The sequence below is a fragment of the Phoenix dactylifera genome, unplaced genomic scaffold (assembly GCF_009389715.1).
Source record: "Phoenix dactylifera cultivar Barhee BC4 unplaced genomic scaffold, palm_55x_up_171113_PBpolish2nd_filt_p 000328F, whole genome shotgun sequence".
NCBI lineage: Eukaryota > Viridiplantae > Streptophyta > Magnoliopsida > Arecales > Arecaceae > Phoenix > Phoenix dactylifera.
Genome location: NW_024067792.1, coordinates 268,118 through 287,692, shown reverse-complemented (window position 1 = coordinate 287,692; position 19,575 = coordinate 268,118). Strand labels below are relative to the sequence as shown.

General features: G+C 36.4%; 1 protein-coding gene across 1 annotated transcript; it reads right to left on the bottom strand.

Annotated features, from left to right (window-relative positions):
- Positions 1-1,178: 1,178 nt before the first annotated feature.
- LOC103708896 (3-oxoacyl-[acyl-carrier-protein] reductase 4) lies at positions 1,179-19,488 on the bottom strand. Its single transcript, XM_008794000.4, has 11 exons — positions 19,109-19,488; positions 17,474-17,616; positions 15,211-15,264; positions 10,613-10,693; positions 10,466-10,511; positions 10,294-10,388; positions 10,169-10,201; positions 2,525-2,659; positions 2,346-2,439; positions 1,750-1,832; positions 1,179-1,539 (listed from the first exon to the last, which is right to left on the bottom strand). The coding sequence occupies exons 1-11, from the start codon at positions 19,269-19,271 to the stop codon at positions 1,507-1,509; spliced, it is 960 nt and encodes a 319-aa protein (XP_008792222.1). The 5' UTR covers positions 19,272-19,488; the 3' UTR covers positions 1,179-1,506.
- Positions 19,489-19,575: the final 87 nt, after the last annotated feature.

The window sequence follows — 19,575 nt, the reverse complement described above, 5'->3', positions numbered from 1 at the left end:
TATTTAATTATTGATTTTACAAGAAATGAGACTGTTATAATGGTTTCAAAGAGAGTCTATTATGTTTATTAAGATAAGAATTATTACTTAATTGTTGTACTATTATAACGGACAATGTGTCACACAAACAATGATTATTATTTATATTTGCATTATTCCTCTAATTAAAATATCTTTTTTTTTTAATTCAAATTTTTGTATCAACTTTTCGCCAAAAAAGCTTGTAACATTGGAAAAAGAATATTTTTTTTTGAGTGAATAGTGATTTGGACAATATCATTGCTATTGTTGCCCATTATTTTCCATTATAATGCCATCAAAATACTCAATATTTTGATACCAAATACTTTGAACTTGATGGGGCAAACAATGGCTGTTATAACCACAACCATAATGGTCAATTAGAGTTTTGGCAGAAGTCCGCTGGAACAGAACAATGTCATTCTTGAATCCTTGATGGCAAAATAGATGGCCTTGCATGAAAAATATGGTGCATAGTTGCACAATTGAGCAACTGGATTAATTTGCCAGATTGAAAAATGGAAGGTGCAAGCTAGTTGGCTTAGCTTAGATATTTTTTCCTTCCTTTTCTCCCCTCTAAAAAAAGCCTTAGCCTAGGATAAATAATCTAGCCTTTCACCTACATCAGCTTTTATCCCAGGCACAAACACAAGTTGTTCCATTGTTTTGACAAAGAGAAGGCAGATTTCAACCAATTAATAAACTGATTTTTTTTGAAAAAAAAAAATTATTGCTAGGTTAGGCTGCCTCTGATCAGGTAGCAACCAATTTTACCAGACAAGCTTCAAGCAATCCAAACTGATGGATTTTGAATCAGGAGATTTGGAGAACAGAGAGGTGAGAGCAGGAGGGGAGATCTTTTTTTATTTCTTTGTTCTTTCTATGGAATGACAGGAAATGAAATAAATGAATGAATGAATCAAGAGATTTCTCTCCAGGCTTAATTCTCAATCTCTTGGACGTTGAAAACGTTTGGAGAAGATGGATGGAATGATTTATATATGGTTTTTTTTCATCCACAAAGTCGAGATTTCTCTCTTTCTATTCTGCTCATCCAAAAACGAGAAGTTAAATCCTGTATGTGATTTTAAGACCATTGTTCCTGAAATTCTTAGATTATTCGGATCATGAATCCACCAAAAGAGTGATATCCGATATCCTGAAACAGCAAAATAAAATTGCATTTTCTTGTTCTTATCACTAAAATTCGACCCATTGAAACATGGATCAGTTGAAGGAAAGTATTCCCAACAGCAAAAATGAGATTGCATTTTCTTATTCTTGTCACTAAATCACTTAACAAGAGCTCTCAACTACTGAATGGAGGCTCAAAACACAGGAGGAAAAAAAAGAGGCTGACCAGAAAAGAGCCAGAGCACAGTACTAACATATCCATAATCACCTAATAAGAGTGGGAAAGCGTTGAACTAACAAGTGAAGGCTTAAAAACACGGGAAAACTATATCAACAAACTTCCACTCAATCTTACATCACCATCCCACCATCAATGGTAAAAACCTGCATCAAAAAATTTACAATTATTTTTGATACTTATGGGAAAAGGAAAGCCGTATCGGATTATGCACAACACTTTGCAAATTGAAATTCATGTAAGGGAAATATGCGAAAATGTAAGATTAGAAATGCCAACTATTCATGAGGTCATAAGGAAACAATGGCTGAACAGGTAGCCTACTTAAAATTGGAAAGGTAAATTGATTATATCACCTGCCCAGTTATGTAATTTGCTGCAGGATTCAGGGCCAAGAACTCCACCAAGCCAGCGACTTCTTCTGGTTGGCCATATCTCCCTGAAAATTTGTATCAAAAAATAACAAGATTTTCATATACTTCCATGTCTTTACCCCATCTTGTAAGGTTTAGACTTAAATAACGAAGAGTCTTGCACCATCTAATAGTTAAACAAAAACAAAAGCTTAGCAGGAGAAGATAGTTGAAGGAAACAATATCATCTACTGCAGGAAGCCGCGTAGCTTCAGTCTTTAGAGGAAACCTGTATGAGGAGTTCATAGGAAAGGAAATTTGAGGGTCTCAAACTTCAAATTTGTGTTCAGGGTCTCGACAACACAACATGACCATGTTACACAGAACACAGTATTATATGTCTTGAAGTTGAGAGAAACCAGGAGAAAATAAGACCTATTCTCAAGTATTGCTTCTAGAAAATATTATGAGGTGACATATATATACAAATAATCCAAACTTCCAAAAGATATTACATCACGACCTTTTCAGCTTTTGGCATTAATATAAATGGCTTGTCTATTAAGCCAGAATAAAGACACACGGTGGTTTGTGCTTACCCAGTGGGATGGTCTGCAAGATTTTCTTCTCAATGTCTTCTCCAAGTTTGGCAGTCATATCAGATGCAATGAACCCAGGGGCAACAGCATTCACCTACAGCATAGGTAGTTAAGAATTATAACAAATTACAAGAGCTAGGCTAAAATTACTTTGGATCTTAGTGGAACCATAAGCTCACATTGATATTTCTGCTTGCATATTCCCTTGCTACAGTTTTGGTAAAACCGATCACCCCTGCCTTTGCAGCACTGTAATTAGCTTGACCCATGTTGCCAGTAAGACCAACAACAGATGCTATGTTGATGATCTTTCCCTGCATAGAAAGTCATGAACTGATAAGAATTCAACAGTAAAAGAAGAATGATTACACATCAAAGACTTCTATAAGCCACAAGGTGGCATAAAATTCAAATTTGATGCACCTGATCATTATGGACAAAGATGTACAATCAAATCAATACAGCAGATAAGGAGCTGGAACACTGTAATGCCTCACAAAGATGTGGTAGACCGGTGGTCATAAACATAACATACCTTTATCAATTTTTCAAGTTGATCAATTTATGATTCCTACCATGGTATGTCGTACCGTACCATATCGTACCGGATGATACTGGGCGTACCGTATCAGTTCGGTACCAATACCGGTACGGGTGGTGCACCGACCCTCAGTATGCCAAAAAAATTTTGTACCATACCATACCGATATTATGCTAGTGTGGCACCAGTACGGGGTCCGGTACCGGTACGGCGAACCTTGGTTCCTACTATGCTATTAGTCCTGTCCAGGCCAAAACTTCCAAAATGAAAATAAGTAATTTCAATGAATCACAGTTAGGGTGTGATGAGGGAATCCATGGCCAGAGAAGGAGAAGAACAGTGCATCTTAAAACATTATTAAATCTCACCGAGCATCTCTTTTTTGATAAGCAAAGAAAGTAGAAGCTATAGCTTGTATTTACCCCAAAGAAATAGTATAGCTAGAGAAATGATAGAAACAAGAACGGATCTATCAGTTGTCCTAAGCAAAAAAAGGAAAAAAGAGCAACTTAGATAACAAAGGAAAAAGCAAGAGAAAAGGACATAAAAGGGAAAACAGCCAGAGTTGGAGTAGTGAACGAGCAAAGTTCTCAATAGGTGCTGTTTATTCAATAATTAATTATCAAACTACAAAAATCATATCCTCAAAACAACTTACAACCTATAGTCTACACGTGTAGAAAATATATATAAACATACAGATACTGCCTCTTCAAGGATCGTCCCAAATGAAGAAAATTGATTTTATTAAAGAAAAATTCTTGAAATCACATAAAGCAAATCTCAGAAAATCTGATACATCATCTGCTCATTCATTACATTAAATTCCAAAAAAACACAAATAACATGTTTAAGAAACATCATTTGTTTCTTGTATGAGCTAATAAAAGTAGGTTTAAACTGGATTAGCATTTCATAAACTGTATGTGACTTGTCACTAGGCCTGCACTATTATCAGTTCAGTGGGAGACATACAGACCATTTTCCATTTGTTTCTTTTAGTAAGAAAAAGCTACCATGAGCATATTCATACAGCAGACATTATACACAATCCTAAAATTGAATTCTTCTTCCCAATATTCTTCCAACACGCTGTATTAGTGTCTGACAGCAGCAATTGAACCTATAACATAGCAACACATCTTAAAATCAAACTAATTAACACTATTCCTGCTTGACATATATATACATTGTCTTTCGATTGCCTCCTAAAAGAGACGAGAGGGATATGCCTTTATCATCTGAAACCACTTTTGTCAACTTCGTTAGGGATTCTTTGGATAAAGACTATAACAATGAAAAGAGCTTGGATGGTGGTCTTTGGTTTTGGTGCAAAAGAGAGAGGCTACGGTTGTTGGTGAAGGGCAAAAAAAGTGGTTACTGCAGATGGAAGCCATTAGAAGGATGGGTTTTGGGACAACACCCAAGATTGCAGTACACAAAACAGAATTTGTGTCCAAGTAAAACTGGAAGTTGGAAAGCCTATTGTTTTCTTTCCAATTGTAGAAGTTTAAAATGTGGGCAAGCTAATGGCTATTGTTTTCTTATTCGATTTTTTTTACCTTATTATTTTCTTCAATAAAGAAACCACTAAAAATAGGCTTCTTGATCAGGTTTCCTTATATTTTCTCTTTCCATATGCCAAACAAAGCCTTCGTCTACTAAAATTTCCATAAGCATCACTTCAAGATGAAAAGCCTGGAAATCCTTACACTCCATTCAGGCTTTGAGAGAATTTACTCATGATACGATTCGCTCAAGTGATGTATGACGACATTCCTCCAAGTAGAGATTTTCACAATAAAAGAGTCATTGTTAAACTCTTACGGGGTGAAGATCCCTAAAAGATCAATGCATCTGTAAAACATACAACTGATTACACCAAGGAATATGAAGATTCTTTTTTAATAGAAATCAAAAGGATGTGTCATTTGCTGTAGTTTCTGCAATGAATCTACAGTTGAGTAAAGAGACCAGTTGGCATGCATACTGGATCATGCAATAGTCCTTTCTTCATGATGAATGATCACCTGACAGAGAAAAGATTCATGTGCGTGGGATGCATGGGAACCCCTGAATGACCCATTTAGTTGAACAAGGGATATTATATGACTGGTCCAAGGGAAGTCATCTTGTTTGCATGAATTATGTTTAATTTTGTTGGACTCTAGGTGTAAAAAAGATTAACTCAAGAGAGATTGAGTATGGGAGTCTAGAGAGTGTTTAGGAGGGTTCAAAATAATATGTGGAATAGGTAACAAAGATACTTTGCCGCCTACTGCTACTAACTCACCACCCCCCCAAGTTAAGCTGGTACTTGTTGTTGCACCAGGAGCTGTTACCCCAGGTGCTAAAGCATGAATGTTTTGTACCCATTGAGAAAAGATGGGTTGTAATTGTATAGCGGTATCTGAAAACATATCTTGGGGCCGCCCTAAAGCGCTCATGGTATCATTATGAATATACAAGCCAAAACTGTGAAAACCTAGAAATATACATGCCCAGTTAAGATGTGATATGATTGCATCGCGGTGCCTAAGGACACGATCTAATATATTGTTGTATCGAATAGTTGGATCATGGTCTCTTACCATAAAAAAGTGGTTGTACGTGCAGCAAGACCAACTAAGAAATCTACCAATCCACGTGATGTGTGAACAACGAAAGTTGTGTATCATAATTAATAGCTAGGTATCGATCAGGGGCCATGGAATACATATGGTGAGCTGCAACAATGGTTAAAAGAACCTAACATAGCCAGGTTAAGAAATAATTGAGCATGCCATGACGTTGTTAGGATTTCATACAGACCCTTATAGCCCTAGCCTATAAATGGACCTTTATGAGCCTCTAAAATGTTTTTAAGGCCATAGCTGATGGCCCACTTGGTCCTACAAATATGACAAATGATCAGGAAAGAACAGCAATAGCTAAATGATGGTGTGCAATATCGCTCAGCCATAGAACTCCTGTTATTGGATCTAGTCCTCCATGAAAACTCACGAGTTCCGCATATTTTGACCAATTCAAGGTGAAAAGGGGGGTTGCGCCCTCGGCAAAACTGGGATAAAGTTGAGCCAAAAGGTCCCAATTTAAGATAAATTCATGAGGAAGTGGTATCTCTTTAGGATCAACTCTAGCATCAAGAAATTGGTTAATTAGTAAAGATACATGGATTTGGTGTCTCGCCCAAAAGAGAGACGCAAGTCCTAGTAACCCCGCTAAGTGGTGATTCAACATAGATTCTACATCTTGGAACCAAGCCAATTTTGGGGCAGCTTTGTGATAATGGAACCAACCGGCAAAAAGCATTAACGATGCAAAGACCAATGCACCAATTGCGGTACAATAGAGTTGTAATTCATTAGTTATTCCAGATGCTCGCCAAATCTGAAAAAAACCGGAGGTTATTTGTATTCCTCGGAAACCCCCGCCCACATCACCATTCAATATTTCTTGACCTACTATTGGCCAAACTACCTGGGCACTGGGTCCAATATGAGTAGGATCACTTAGCCATGCTTCATAATTAGAAAAACGGGCGCCATGGAAGTACATGCCACTCAGCCAAAGAAAGATAATGGAGAGTTGACCAAAATGAGCACTAAATACTTTTCGGGAGATCTTCTCACACTTAAATTGAGAAAATAGTACGAACACAATTGATGCTGCAACGAGCAATAGCATATAGAAAAACACGTGGATCTTGATTTTATGAAATATATGATATTTTTGATCAATATTAATTCAGAAGTCTTGTGATGTAGGAGCAAACTGCCAGATTGATCAGTTATTAAGTGTATGGGTAGAATCAGAAGTTATAATGGGTTTGCCTTAGTAGGTGACCTGTAAAATGTAACTGGTTTTGTACGAAAAATGATTCTTTATGCCTCCTATAATCCTTGAGTTATCTTTATGAATTTTGTAATCAAACACATCTCTCTGGAGATCTCCATGAACTCTTAAGGTGGATCCAAATTGTCCTCCTCCCCTCTATTCTATTCAACCCATGGAATTTTTTGAGTCAAGTATGATAACCAGCCTTGGAATCTTACTAGCCAACAACCATGCCTAATCTGTACTTCAACTTACTACCATTGGTTTCACAATCTTGCAGCATGCTAGGACATCTATCTCGATTGTTCAATTTATTCCAATCAAAGTTAATGAATTTAGAACTTAATTCTGTATTGCATCTTCCAAGTTATTTCAAAGTTGTAAAGATTGTCAGCCTTTTAAGAAAATGTCCTAAAAGCACAGTCAAATTCCACCACAACTTAGCCGAGATGATGCCAGATAATCGAAGATACTGAACTTTAATATCAAATTCAACATTGGAAGGTAAATTGACAAGGACCTAAAAAGGTCTGATTGGGTTTAGAACTTCAAGGAGCAAAAGTGAGGATTGTTGAATGTTCAGTTTAACTTGAAAGTTCTTGAGTTGAATCGCCATAGTGTTTTGCCTAAGATTTGAGGATTTGCAATTTGAGTTCAGAGTTTAAAGGGTTGAATGGAAAGATAAAAAGAATCTGCTGAAAATTTCCACAGCCAACTTTTAAAATTAGGCGCCCGTTAAAGTGTAAAATAAGTTATCAAGAAGCGCAAGATGTGGTGGAGGATAAACCCATAGGGACATTGGATCTCCCAAAGAAAAGACTAAAGGAAACTACAAAAGATAAAGGCTAAGATGTCGTTTGGCATCACTTTTATTTTTCTATTTTCAGAAATAAAAAAATAAAAATTATATTTTTTATATTTCTAATTTAAAAAATATAAACACATCTGGTATAGTTAATTATTTTTAGAAACAAACATGACAATGATGGTAGATGCAGTGGTAGTAGTGGCAGAGGCAACAGAGGCGACGATAGCAGTGGCAGTGGCGGTAGCAACAAGGGTGGTGGTAGCAGGGGCGCCAACAATGTGACAAAGGCAGCAATAATAGTGATGATTGTGCGGTGGAGGTAGCGATCGCGGTGATTGTGGTGGTAATGATAGTGGAGGCGGAGGCACCAGTTATGTGGCAAAGGCCACTGGTGTGCAAGGGCGGCAGCAACGACGATGGTGGTGGACATGGTGCAGTAGATGCGGTATTGTTGGTGCTGGTAAAAAATATGAGCTTCTTGTTTTTGAAAATATTGAAAGTAAGAATTTATTACTTTTATTTTTGTAGAAATAATGAAGATAACTTTAAAAAATAAAAAATAAAAATAATGGCATTTAACATGTTTTGTCTCGGTTTTTGTAATTTTACTTTTTTAAAAAAAGAAAACAAGAAATAAAAGGGGATGCCAAACAAGCCCTAAGATTAAAAAAAAAGGATGATAACTCGGACGAGTTATACCACCAAATAATAAGGTGCCAATCCTAGATCGAAGTGTTTCAGATATTACTCGATATAGTGGGATTTGCTGACTTTGCTGACATACATGCTTTCAATTCTTGAAGTGGTGATGATATTTCATTTTTTTTCAAAAAAATTATTGGGTATGAAGGTAAGTAAAATAGATAATGATGGAAAAGGAATAATTCTATCTAATGTTTTCTTAGGTCTTCTCACATACATAAAGAGAAGATATCATTATAATATACATATATGTAGTACATATATGTCTGGTTTCTAGCTTTTAATAGGCAATGTCTTCAATATTGTTTAATAGTCTACATTCACATGATGATATGTGATAGATGGTGGTTTTAGCTGATTTTTTAAGATATGATGTTTTCACCTTGAAGGTTTGACTTACATATTAGAAACGTACAAAGTTCTTTTAGCATATCTTAGCTATTGCATTTTCAATAACAGAAAGCAGCTTAGCGCACAAGACTTTTGCCACTGCTGGGTCTAGAGAAAGTCAGATGTATGCAGCCTTACCCGTGGGTGCAGGAGGTTGTTTCTGTGTTTCGAATCCATAACACCCAGGTCATAATGGAGCAACCTTATCATTGCACCAAGGCTCACCCTCTGTTATGTTTTTTTAGTAATCTACTATTTTTTTATCAATTATGCTGCAATATGACATGGTGCACATGAGAAACACGAATAATATGACACCTAAGCAAAATAAAAATAATTGACTTTTTTCTTGATATTGCACATGAAAATTGATTCACAACCTAATAAACTGCTCTCTAGCAAAAAATTTATCCTTCTCAGGCATCTTATTTCGACAACTTATATAACCACTTTTACCCATACTTTACAAAATTTTATCACCACTAAATCATCACTTAAAGATAACAGCCATTTTAACAATGTATCAGATATTAGCAACCTTTATATTCTTTCTATGAAAAACATAGCGTAATACTTTATTTTCTGAATGGCATTTTTTCACGGCTTAGGATCCATGAACAACTAGATTTATGCTCTTCCAAACAATAGTCTGTCCCTGCCCCAGACTTGTCCCCACCAACAAAACCATACATAAAAGTTGCCCAAGTACCAGACTGCAAGGTAGTCTTCCCAACCACTCCCATAGATAAGATACATAGGGCACACAATCAATACTTGTGCATCCCAATGTATCCATGTTTTACAGATCTTTGCTTAATTGTGGTCAGAAAAGCAAATTTCCAAACTATCTGCGTTCTTCCTCCTAGTGAAAGTTACCAGTTACTTTAAAGTGATACGCCAATAATACATTTATCTCATGCACCATTTCCTCCTCAAAAGTTATCATTCAATTTCGAAGACTGAATTGAAGTAATTGTAGTGTTTATATGTCATAATTCCTGGAAATGGGAACAATGACAACTCGTAGATGTCGAATTAAACTGTTTCAGCCCCAACCCCTATTCAACCTTGTCTCCAATGCATATGATATGCTTTAATGCAGAGTAAACATAAGCTTACGTCTATGTGAAGTTGTAGATGTGGAATATGATGAATTAAACTATTTCAACTACCACCCTCTATTCAACCTTGTCTCCTATTCATATAATATGGTTTAATGCAGAATATACATAAGCTTATGTCATCATGTACAACATGTTATTTAAGATTACCATCGTTTGTTTACCAAAAAAGATTACCATCTTTCAGATAACCACCAAGCTTCAGCAGCCTTCCATGTATAATATGTTTCTTTGAGTAAATTAACAGAAGTATATCAACAACATATTTATCATTAGTCATAATTTCTTTAGTTTTCAGCCACATGTCAATCAGAGTAATATAAGACTGAATATGAGCAGAGATGTAAGGCCACTTAAGTACTACTCACAAATTCCAAATAGGCTTGCCCATAAATGAAACAAGAGAACATGGACTTTGAGTTACCTTTTTCTTCTTCATCATAAGTTTGGCTGCAGCCTGAGAAAAGAATAGATTGCAGTTATGGCGACTAAACTGATACATAAGTTAACATTTCTGGGAATAAAATGTTAAGAAGTACGAGGGCACACCTGTGTACAAAGAAAGACACCAGTTAAATTCAGGTCTATTACTTCCTGCCATTGTGATTTCTTCATTCTCATCAATAATGTATCTCGCGTAATTCCTGAAAGCATCAATAGTTTGGTTATAGAAAGAAAAGGTGATGAAGTAGCAAGTGCAGAGAAGTTCAGTCCCAAGGACCTGCATTGTTCACCAAAATGTCAACTGTTCCCCATGCATTCACTGCCTAGAAGTATAACATGTGACATAGCATTAGATTAGAAAATAAGATGATATTAAAAGAACTCCTATGTGTATCACTAAGTGCATGCGGTATATCTGACTCACTGTTTTGATCATAGATTCCACATCAGCTTCTTTTGAAACATCTCCCCCAAATGCAATGGCTTGACCGCCAGATGCCTCAATCTGCAGTTGGGATAGACATGAGAATTCATGATCTAATGCTCTCGGTCTGATGAAAAATAATGAACCGAATGCCCAAAGAGATGAAAACAAACACAATAGGAGCAAAATATCTGTGAATTAAGTAGTTGGCTAGCCTGTATAGTCAAAACTAGATAAGGTTTCAAGCATCAGTGCTGCCACCTGGCAGACGGCATGGCACTTGCTGTGCTGTTTCTACCAGTGCACGGGTCAAGCCATGCAGAAACAACATCAACAACAACAAAACAAAGATTTAAAATTTATGAAACTGACTGTGATATTTAAAAAGTCAAAAAATAATTTAGTGAGTGCACTACCAACTCATTCATATAAAAGATAGTTCATGCAGTCTGGCATCTACTAACAAACTAAGCACAGTTCTGACATTCTTCCTCTTTTCACATGCAGACCACTTTAAACAGTTAGTATTTGTATAGACAAAATTTAAACAAAGCGGTTTAAAGTTTAACAGATCCATTAGCGGAAATCCAAGATCTCAAGCAATAAGAACCATTTGTATTTTGAGTCTTTTTGTTAAATTTATATAAATGAGTTCCCAAAATAAAATGTATGATTGCTCTATCATTTTAGATGGATTATAAAAATCCATCCCTCAATCTACAATTCAATAACATCAACAAGGAAATATGGTTTTCAGCATATAACAACATTTCTGTTAAAATAAAAATATAAAGACAACTTTAATTGCTTCTGTTGCCTCTGGATATTTGTCTCTTGTGATTATGGAATGATCTCCCAAATTCAAAAATAAGAATTCAAAAAACAAAAATAATCAATCTAGCACTCTGATAGTGTGATTGCCCGGTCAAGGCTTGGTCTGCTTGACCGGCCTGACCCAAGCTTGGCCTAGCCCAAGCTCCCATTTGGAGGGGAACAAAAAAGAATCGGAGCAGGGGATCATGATCCCCCACCCGAAAGGCCGCCGTTAGGGAGGAGCGGCCAGGGCGAACTCCCCAGGGGACTGGTAACAACGGTCGGCAGCTGTTGGGGGCCGTTGCAACTAGCGAACGGCCGGCTGAATCCCCTAGAGAGTTAAGCTTATCTTCTCCTCCTAAAACCCACTATAAATACATTGATTCCCCTTCGCCCGATCGACCACCAAGCTCTCTCCTTTCTCTCAGGTGGCTGGCGTGCCACCACGGATGAGCATCACTGCCTGAAACCATTTCTTCCTCCACTTAAAACCTAGTTCCTCTATTTTCAAGAACTGACCGTTGTTGCTTTTCTTCCGCCGGAGACCGCCAACGCTGGCCGAAATCCATTGCCTCCACCCCTCTCGCCGGTGAGTTCCCCATCCCCGTTGATGCTTTCTTGGGTCGAGAAGGTTGCCACCGAGGCAGCTAGGGGCGCTGCCCCTCTTCTATCATCCTCTTTGTTTTAGCCGAGTACGGCTGTTCCCACCGGCCATCATCGGCCACTTCTCACCTCCTGCCACCGCCTCTAGCTGACACCATCGCCGAACCACCACAATCCACCGGCTCTTCCTTCCCTTGTTTACCAAGAAAATTAGAAAAAAAGAAAGAAAGGAAGAACATGAGAGAGAGAACCCATCCCTCTCATTTTTTCTCTTCCCTCTCTCTCATCTCCCTCTCTCTCTAAAAGACCTATGGACCCCAGTAAAAAGGGTCTCAACTGCCTATCCTATGGACCTCTGGTTGACCCCTGCAAAGAGACCCAAAACCGTCCTGATGCCCGGGCAGTTTGTCAGATCGACCACTCCGACCCTGTAGAACATCCCTGAAACCATCATTGATGAACCTTGTTACATAATCTTGGCCCCGATTGAGCCTGTGCCTATGATTCATAGTGAATCGTTTACACCTGACCCACCCGGAACCACTGTATATCCGGTCAAATCTTCTCTTATTATTTTTAATTTTATTAAAGTCGTTGAATAGAAATTAATTTTGCTTTTAATATTTTAAATAGGTTTAGCGGATTCGTCTAGCAAAGTTTGATAGTCTAAGATGAAAGAGGTAAGTAGATCTTACACTCATTATTTTTCAAATTATCAAGTTTTTCTTGCATAAAATTTGCTTGTGGAAATATCATATTTTTCTTAAAATTATTGATCAACATATGTGTAATGAAAATCATGCTTATTTATGAAAATAGTTTCATAAATGTTTAAAAAAAAAATAGCTTTATTATGAAATATGAATCTAATCATGCCATTTAGTTATTTTTTTTATCGATGTATGGGTATGTTTTAAGAAAAAGATATAAATTTTCTAAAGGCTTTCGAATAGCTATGTATGACCTTCTCCTAATCTTGACCCTGCTAGCGGGTATAAAGTTGGCATACAGAACATGAATCTTTATTGATTACGAAACATGGTTGTCATAAGCATAAAGTGACTGTAGCATGAATATCTGTAAGCAATATTTTAAACTATGATGTGCTAAATGGTAGAAGAATGGTTTATAAATTTATTTGATCTTATAACCATGTTTATGAAATATTGAAGATTTATGAATGCATGTTAGGCTTTATGACTTGTTTTAATATATTGTACGATGAAATGCTTACTTTTGCAATAACTGTTATATTTTTTAAATAATGCATGGATATCGAAAAACTTATGCTTGATCTGGTAAGATAGTGTAAGTTTTACTTACTGAGCTGTGTCGCTCGCATATTTATATTTTTCTTTTTTCAAATGAGTAGGTTCAATAGAAATTAAGGATGGTCCAGGCTTAGAGTACGCACTCGCAAGCTTGGCGATTATGTAGCAGAGCTTTAGATCTTTAGTTGGTCATGGATTTGTAGCTTAATAAAATTTCTAAATATTGTGATTTATGAGTTGGGTATTTATGTCTGAATGTAGGTTATCAGAACCGATGTTGACTTTGTTATTTGATAGATGATGAAGTTGGATTTTTTTATTATATTTTGTTTGATATAGATATGGAAACTAAATAAAATATTTGGTTACGTGTTATCGCAGGTTGTACCCCTCGGTAGCATGGCCGTGTTATGTCCTGAATTTGGGGCGTGACAGATATTACCAATATGAAAAGAATTTTGCATCTAGCACTCTATATAATTCTGATAAGCTGAAAAGAATTCCATTTTTTTCATTGAACCTTGTAGAAAGTTTGAGTTTATTAATAAATCATTCACTATTATAGAACACATACAAATTCTAAGAAGTTTCAATCATATGAGATAGCACAACCCACTTAACTTTCCCCTAGCATTGCACGTGCTAGAAAATACATAACTCAACTCAACTCAACTAAGCCTTAATCCCAAACTATTTGAGGTCTGTTACATAAATTCACTTCCACCATCCCACTTGGTTTAGGGTCATACTTTATGCCAGAAAATAGTTCTCAAAAAATAACAACTCATGTAATAGGGATATCGTTAATCTCTCTCTTTTGGAGCCGCCGGGGCGGGGGGGTGCCGGTGGGAGGGGTGGGTTATCAAAAAAAAGAAGGAATTCTGCATTTCACTTTTTATTGGCAAATAGAGAATCAGTCACAAAAAAAGCTACGTACTCTAGAAATATCTTTGTGCATATTAGTGGTATTTTTTACAAAATTATGTCTCAAAATTTCCAATTTCAATACTTAAGATGGTACTTAATAAACCCTGCCTGTAGGCACATAACTTGGTGGTCATAATAAATATGTGGGGAGTATGCAGAGAATCTTGAGGCTGGAAGTCTATTGTATAAGGTCAGCACAAAATTTCCAAAGATACAGCATTGTTATTTGCAACAAAAATGTTTACTCTGGCCCTTGCAGGTCGATATTATTTCAGTTGTCAAGATAATATACGGATTGGACATAAATCTGGTACAGAACCACAAAACATCAGACAAATGTCAGAAAACTCAATAATTGACCAATGAAAAAGTTTAAATTCAAGTCTCCTCAGAAACTAACAAGATGTTTAGACAGTAAGAGAGCAAATTCTTTCAAATTATAAAATGAGAAACTTTCATGATGTGGACAGATTAATTTTCAGTAGCTGGGCAAGTCATATCATTTAAGCCAAGAAGGTTATCACATTTAAATAATTAATCAATAGAATAATCAATACACATTGGTTGCAATTAACAGGTGAATGAGAAATCAAGTTGAATAATTTTAACCGGCTTCCATGGATCTGACATTTTAAATAGTTTTTAACAGACCGTCCAACCAATGCAAGAGGAAAATGGAAAGCTGACGGTGGCAGTGGTAACACAGTTTATCATGTTACTGTGCACCTTACGCAACTGCAGGTTCAGCATGCATGAAAGTTTCATGATATAAAGAAATAATACTTTAAAAAAAATATGAATAAATTTATCACACGATAAATTATTCAACACAAGCAATTAATTTCAAGGCTTCTTGAACATATCACAGGGTCATCCTAATTATAAGAAAGATATTGCAGCAAATATGAATGGTAGCAAGTAGATAAAGTACTTGCAGAATTACATAGTAGATAAACTATTATGTAAGGAAACAGTTAGGCTTACTTCTTGCGAGACTTCTTCAGCTTCCTTTGCTGACCTGGCATAATTTACAAGGACCTGAATAGAATTTTAAAAAACCTTAGCATGGGCAAAATTAGCACAACAAAAGCAGCGCTGATAATGACTATAATTTAATCAACACCCCACCAACCCCAATGGATCAGACAGATTATAAGATCCGATTCACAGCCCCCCAGAAAAAAAGAAAACCAAACCCCACTCTGACCGCAACACCATCCGCGTAAATATATGTATGTGTGTGTATAAGATGGACTTCAGGCATCCAAATTAACAGTCCATGCAATTAATCCGGATCTATATCTCGAAAAATGCTTACAAACCAAAAATCACATGTTTTAGTTGTCCCTAACATATGCATCCAGCAAGTGCAAAAATAAACTATTAAAATAAAATAAGACCATGTTTTGCTATGATATAAGCACTAAAATCCATTAATTTTCAATGTATATATGTTTTAACGTGTGCACATCATGATCAATAAAGATCGATTCTCAATTTAATATTTAGTCATGTATTTTAGCATACTAGCCAAATCGAAAAGATCCATTTTTGTATCCATCTGATACATAGATTAGAGACCACCAGAATGTGTAATATTTGATTTCTAAACATTTTTACTAGTATAGATCATGATCAATGATGAGGATCTTCGATTTAAATGCTCCATTATTGATTCTGAACTAATAGACTTTACTCCTTTCGAGAGAAGAGGGTATCTACTCCTCTTGAGTCCAAAATGAATAATGGGATATCCAAATTAACGATCCACATGATTAACCATGATTTATATCATGAAAAATGCTTAGAGACCAAAAATTTACATGTTTTGATAGTCTCTAACCTATGCGTCAAGCATTGCAAAAATGAATAGTTAAAATAATGTGAGACCATATTTTACTATGATTTGAATACTAAAATCTACAGATTTTCATTCTACATATGTTTTAACATGTGTAGATCATGATCAATAAAATGATTTCTTAATTTAATACTTTATCATGCATTTTAGTATGTTAGCACAATAGAAACTTTTCATTTTTGTGTGCAAAAGATACATAAATTAGAGACCACCAAAATATGTGATATTGTATTTCTAGACATTTTTTTAGTGGTATAGATCATAATCAATGGTATGTGGATCTTTAATCTAGATGTTCCATTACTGATTTTCGACTTGAGAGGAGTTCATACCCTCCCCTCTCCAAAGGAGCATAATCCAACCCTATATATGCATGTATATATGTGTGCGCGTGTATATACACATATACAAAGACATACATGTGTATATGTTCATGTATATAAATATACATACATACATATTCATATATCAGGAATGGATATATATGTGTGCGCGTGTATATACACATATACAAAGACATACATGTGTATATGTTCATGTATATAAATATACATACATACATATTCATATATCAGGAATGGATTATGCTCCCCTAAAGTGGAGGGGCTACTCCCAAGTGCAAAATTAATAATGGGGCATCCAAATTAAAGATCACATCACTGGTCATGATCTATACTATTAAAATGCTTAGAAACCAAAAATCATATGTTTTAATAGTCTTTAACCTATGCATCAAATGGATGAAAAAAATGAACATTTAAGACAATGTGAGACTATGTTTTGCCATGAACTAAACATTAAAATTGTTTAGACTCAATCTACATATGTTGTAACATGTGTAGATCATGATCAAAAACTTGGATTCTCAACTTAAATATTTTACATGTATATTAGCACACTAGTACGATAGAACTATTCTTTTTTTTGTCCACATAATGCATAGGTTAGAGACTACCAAAATATATGATACTTTGTTGTAAAGCAATTTAGTCGTATAGATCATGATCAATGTTGTGGTTCATCAATTTAAATGACCATTATTGATTTTGGACTTGAAATGAACAAATACCCTCTCATCTCGAGAAGAGCATAGTCCATCCTTATACATGCATACACACACAAACATACATACATACATATACACATATATATAAGGAGGGAGGGAGAGAGAGAGAGAGACTGTGTAAGTATATTTCTTAAAAAAATAAACCAAAAAACACTAGAAATCTAAAAGTTAATTAAAGCCCCAAACAACTTCCTACAAAATGGACCCTTATTTTCTGCTTATAGATTATTTACATCTTTAAAATTGCTGAGATTCCATATGCCAAAATGCTCAATCTTAACTATAGTAGGAGAGCCAAAATGTGACATAAACTTACTCACCTTGCAACCAGCTTTGCCCAAGGCTAATGCTATCGCTTTTCCAATTCCTCTAGAAGCTCCAGTGATTATAGCAATAGGAGCTTCCACTTTTTGAGCCTCATCAATGTTTGCTTGCTCAACAGCTGCCACCCGAGTTCTCACACCTGTTCGGGCCATTAGCGAATAGGACATAATTATTAGCATGTTAAGGTTAATGTCAAAGGAAATTTATGATTAAATTATTGATTAAGTAAACAGGCAGGACTAAATCTACATAATGAAATATCAATGATGTTTAAATATGATCCAATACCTCATTAATCATTGAAATTATAATATATAAAATACTTTGTATTAAAAGTTGTAGATACACATGTCGCAAGGACCTGAATAGTTGTAAGGTCCTGTACAATGAGAATTATCCTTTTCAACCAAACACAGCCATATTGCATCAAATTTTTCCCTCAAAAGGGATCACAAACACTTCCATTTTGTCGAATAAGAAAAAATTACTTCTCAGCTACCACTAATAGCAAAACCAATGCTAAATTGGATTTTCTCAAGCGTTCCTGATGATGTCCAAAAGGAAAGCAAATTACTATGATAAAATATCACAACATAAACTTGATCATAGCTAAATCTTCTGCATCTTGATAATATTCGAGAAAAGAAAGAGCTTCTTGCTTCCAGGAGGAGTAAAACAATCACAACAATAAACCCTCATTTTCTCTATTTTTTATCTTTGATTCTCTCGAGCCTCCACATAGTACCAATGTAATGTGCCCTTTCCATGCGAATATTCAGCTCATCCAATGAAAAAGGATGGACTAAACTTGCAAGCTTGGGATATCAGCTGACCTGAACTTCAAATTTCCCTTTAAAATCAAACCTCTGCATGGACAGCTATACTTAAAAATCCAAGGAGTAGAGGAAAGAAGTACTCTGTCATTTAAAGGCTTCAAGTAGTCATCCTGTATAGAAAGGTCCACAAGCAAGAGGATTTAAGACTTTTAAGCCAAGTACTGAGCTTGTGGCACGTTTCAATGAAGAATGGAACTGGGCAGAATGTTATAACGGGAAACTACACCATGCTGAATAATTTTTTTAAAAAAAACACCGGATCTCAAATGATCTCGCAATCTTAGAATTTATTTCTAAAAAAAGACACATTCACACATACCCCCAACTCAAAGATTTGTTGGCTTTTTCATGTATCTGACTATCTAACATGAATTTTGAAGTGCGACAGAGCAAAAATTTAAATATTATGCTCAAATTTACAGGCGAAGCATTCATACTGCCTAAACTTGAATAATGTATCATAAAGGAACACAAACTCAATATCAAAATGTATTTAACCGATAAACTCACTGCAACAAGAAACATGAAGGAAGAACCAAATCTTCCCAATTTTGAAACATTACAATACCCATGCATTATTAAAGCAGCATGTTTTTCACCGCCACTTCTTAGTACGACTTCAAAAAAAAAAAAACGCTAGTTTTCTAACTAATCCGGACCAACCAACCACCCGAGCTATTCTCAGTAAAACCCACCACCCAAAAATGGCGCTTTCCAGCCGATCTCGACACAAACCTCAATCAGACGGCCCAAATTAATCAAGTAGGAGTGCGAGCAAGAGAAAGAGACGGTTACCAGAGAAGGAAGCGGTCCCATCCGATCTCAGGCTGGAATTGAAGCAAAGGGACCGGGCAGCGAGGCCGGGGGCGGCGGAGAGGGTCTGGAGAGGTGCAATCCTCCTTGGGGCGGCGGATCTCGCCGGGATGACGGGGGGGTTGAAGGCGATGGAGGCGGCCATGGGAGAAGATATGGAGGGGCGAAAAAAGGAGGAGAAGAGCCTGGAGCCGTAGGGTAGGAAAGTCGCCAGAGAAGAGAAGAGAGTATATAAAGGGAGGAGTCTTTGGAAGCTCCGAAGAGTTAGGCGGCGGCGTGGGTGTGAATGAAAGAGAGGGGGGAGAGGGAGGGAGGGCGGAAGAACCGAAGCTTGGAGGTTGGGGGTGGGTCCGCTATTTGGCTTGGAGCAGCGGGCGGAGGTTTGGAGGACGGCTGGGAGGTGCTTTTGCTTTGAGATTTACGCCAACCGATTTTGTCTCAGCGGGTTT

What these genes read in the sequence shown, in the direction of transcription:
- LOC103708896 (XM_008794000.4), bottom strand. Translation starts at nt 19,271, where the DNA reads ATGGCCGCCTCCATCGCCTTCAACCCCCCCGTCATCCCGGCGAGATCC. An exon ending in CTGAAGAAGTCTCGCAAGAA is followed by an intron (nt 10,694 to 15,210) that starts GTAAGCCTAACT and finishes TCCCAACTGCAG; the next exon opens with ATTGAGGCATCTGGCGGTCA. An exon ending in GTGTCTTTCTTTGTACACAG is followed by an intron (nt 10,202 to 10,293) that starts GTGTGCCCTCGT and finishes TTCTTTTCTCAG; the next exon opens with GCTGCAGCCAAACTTATGAT.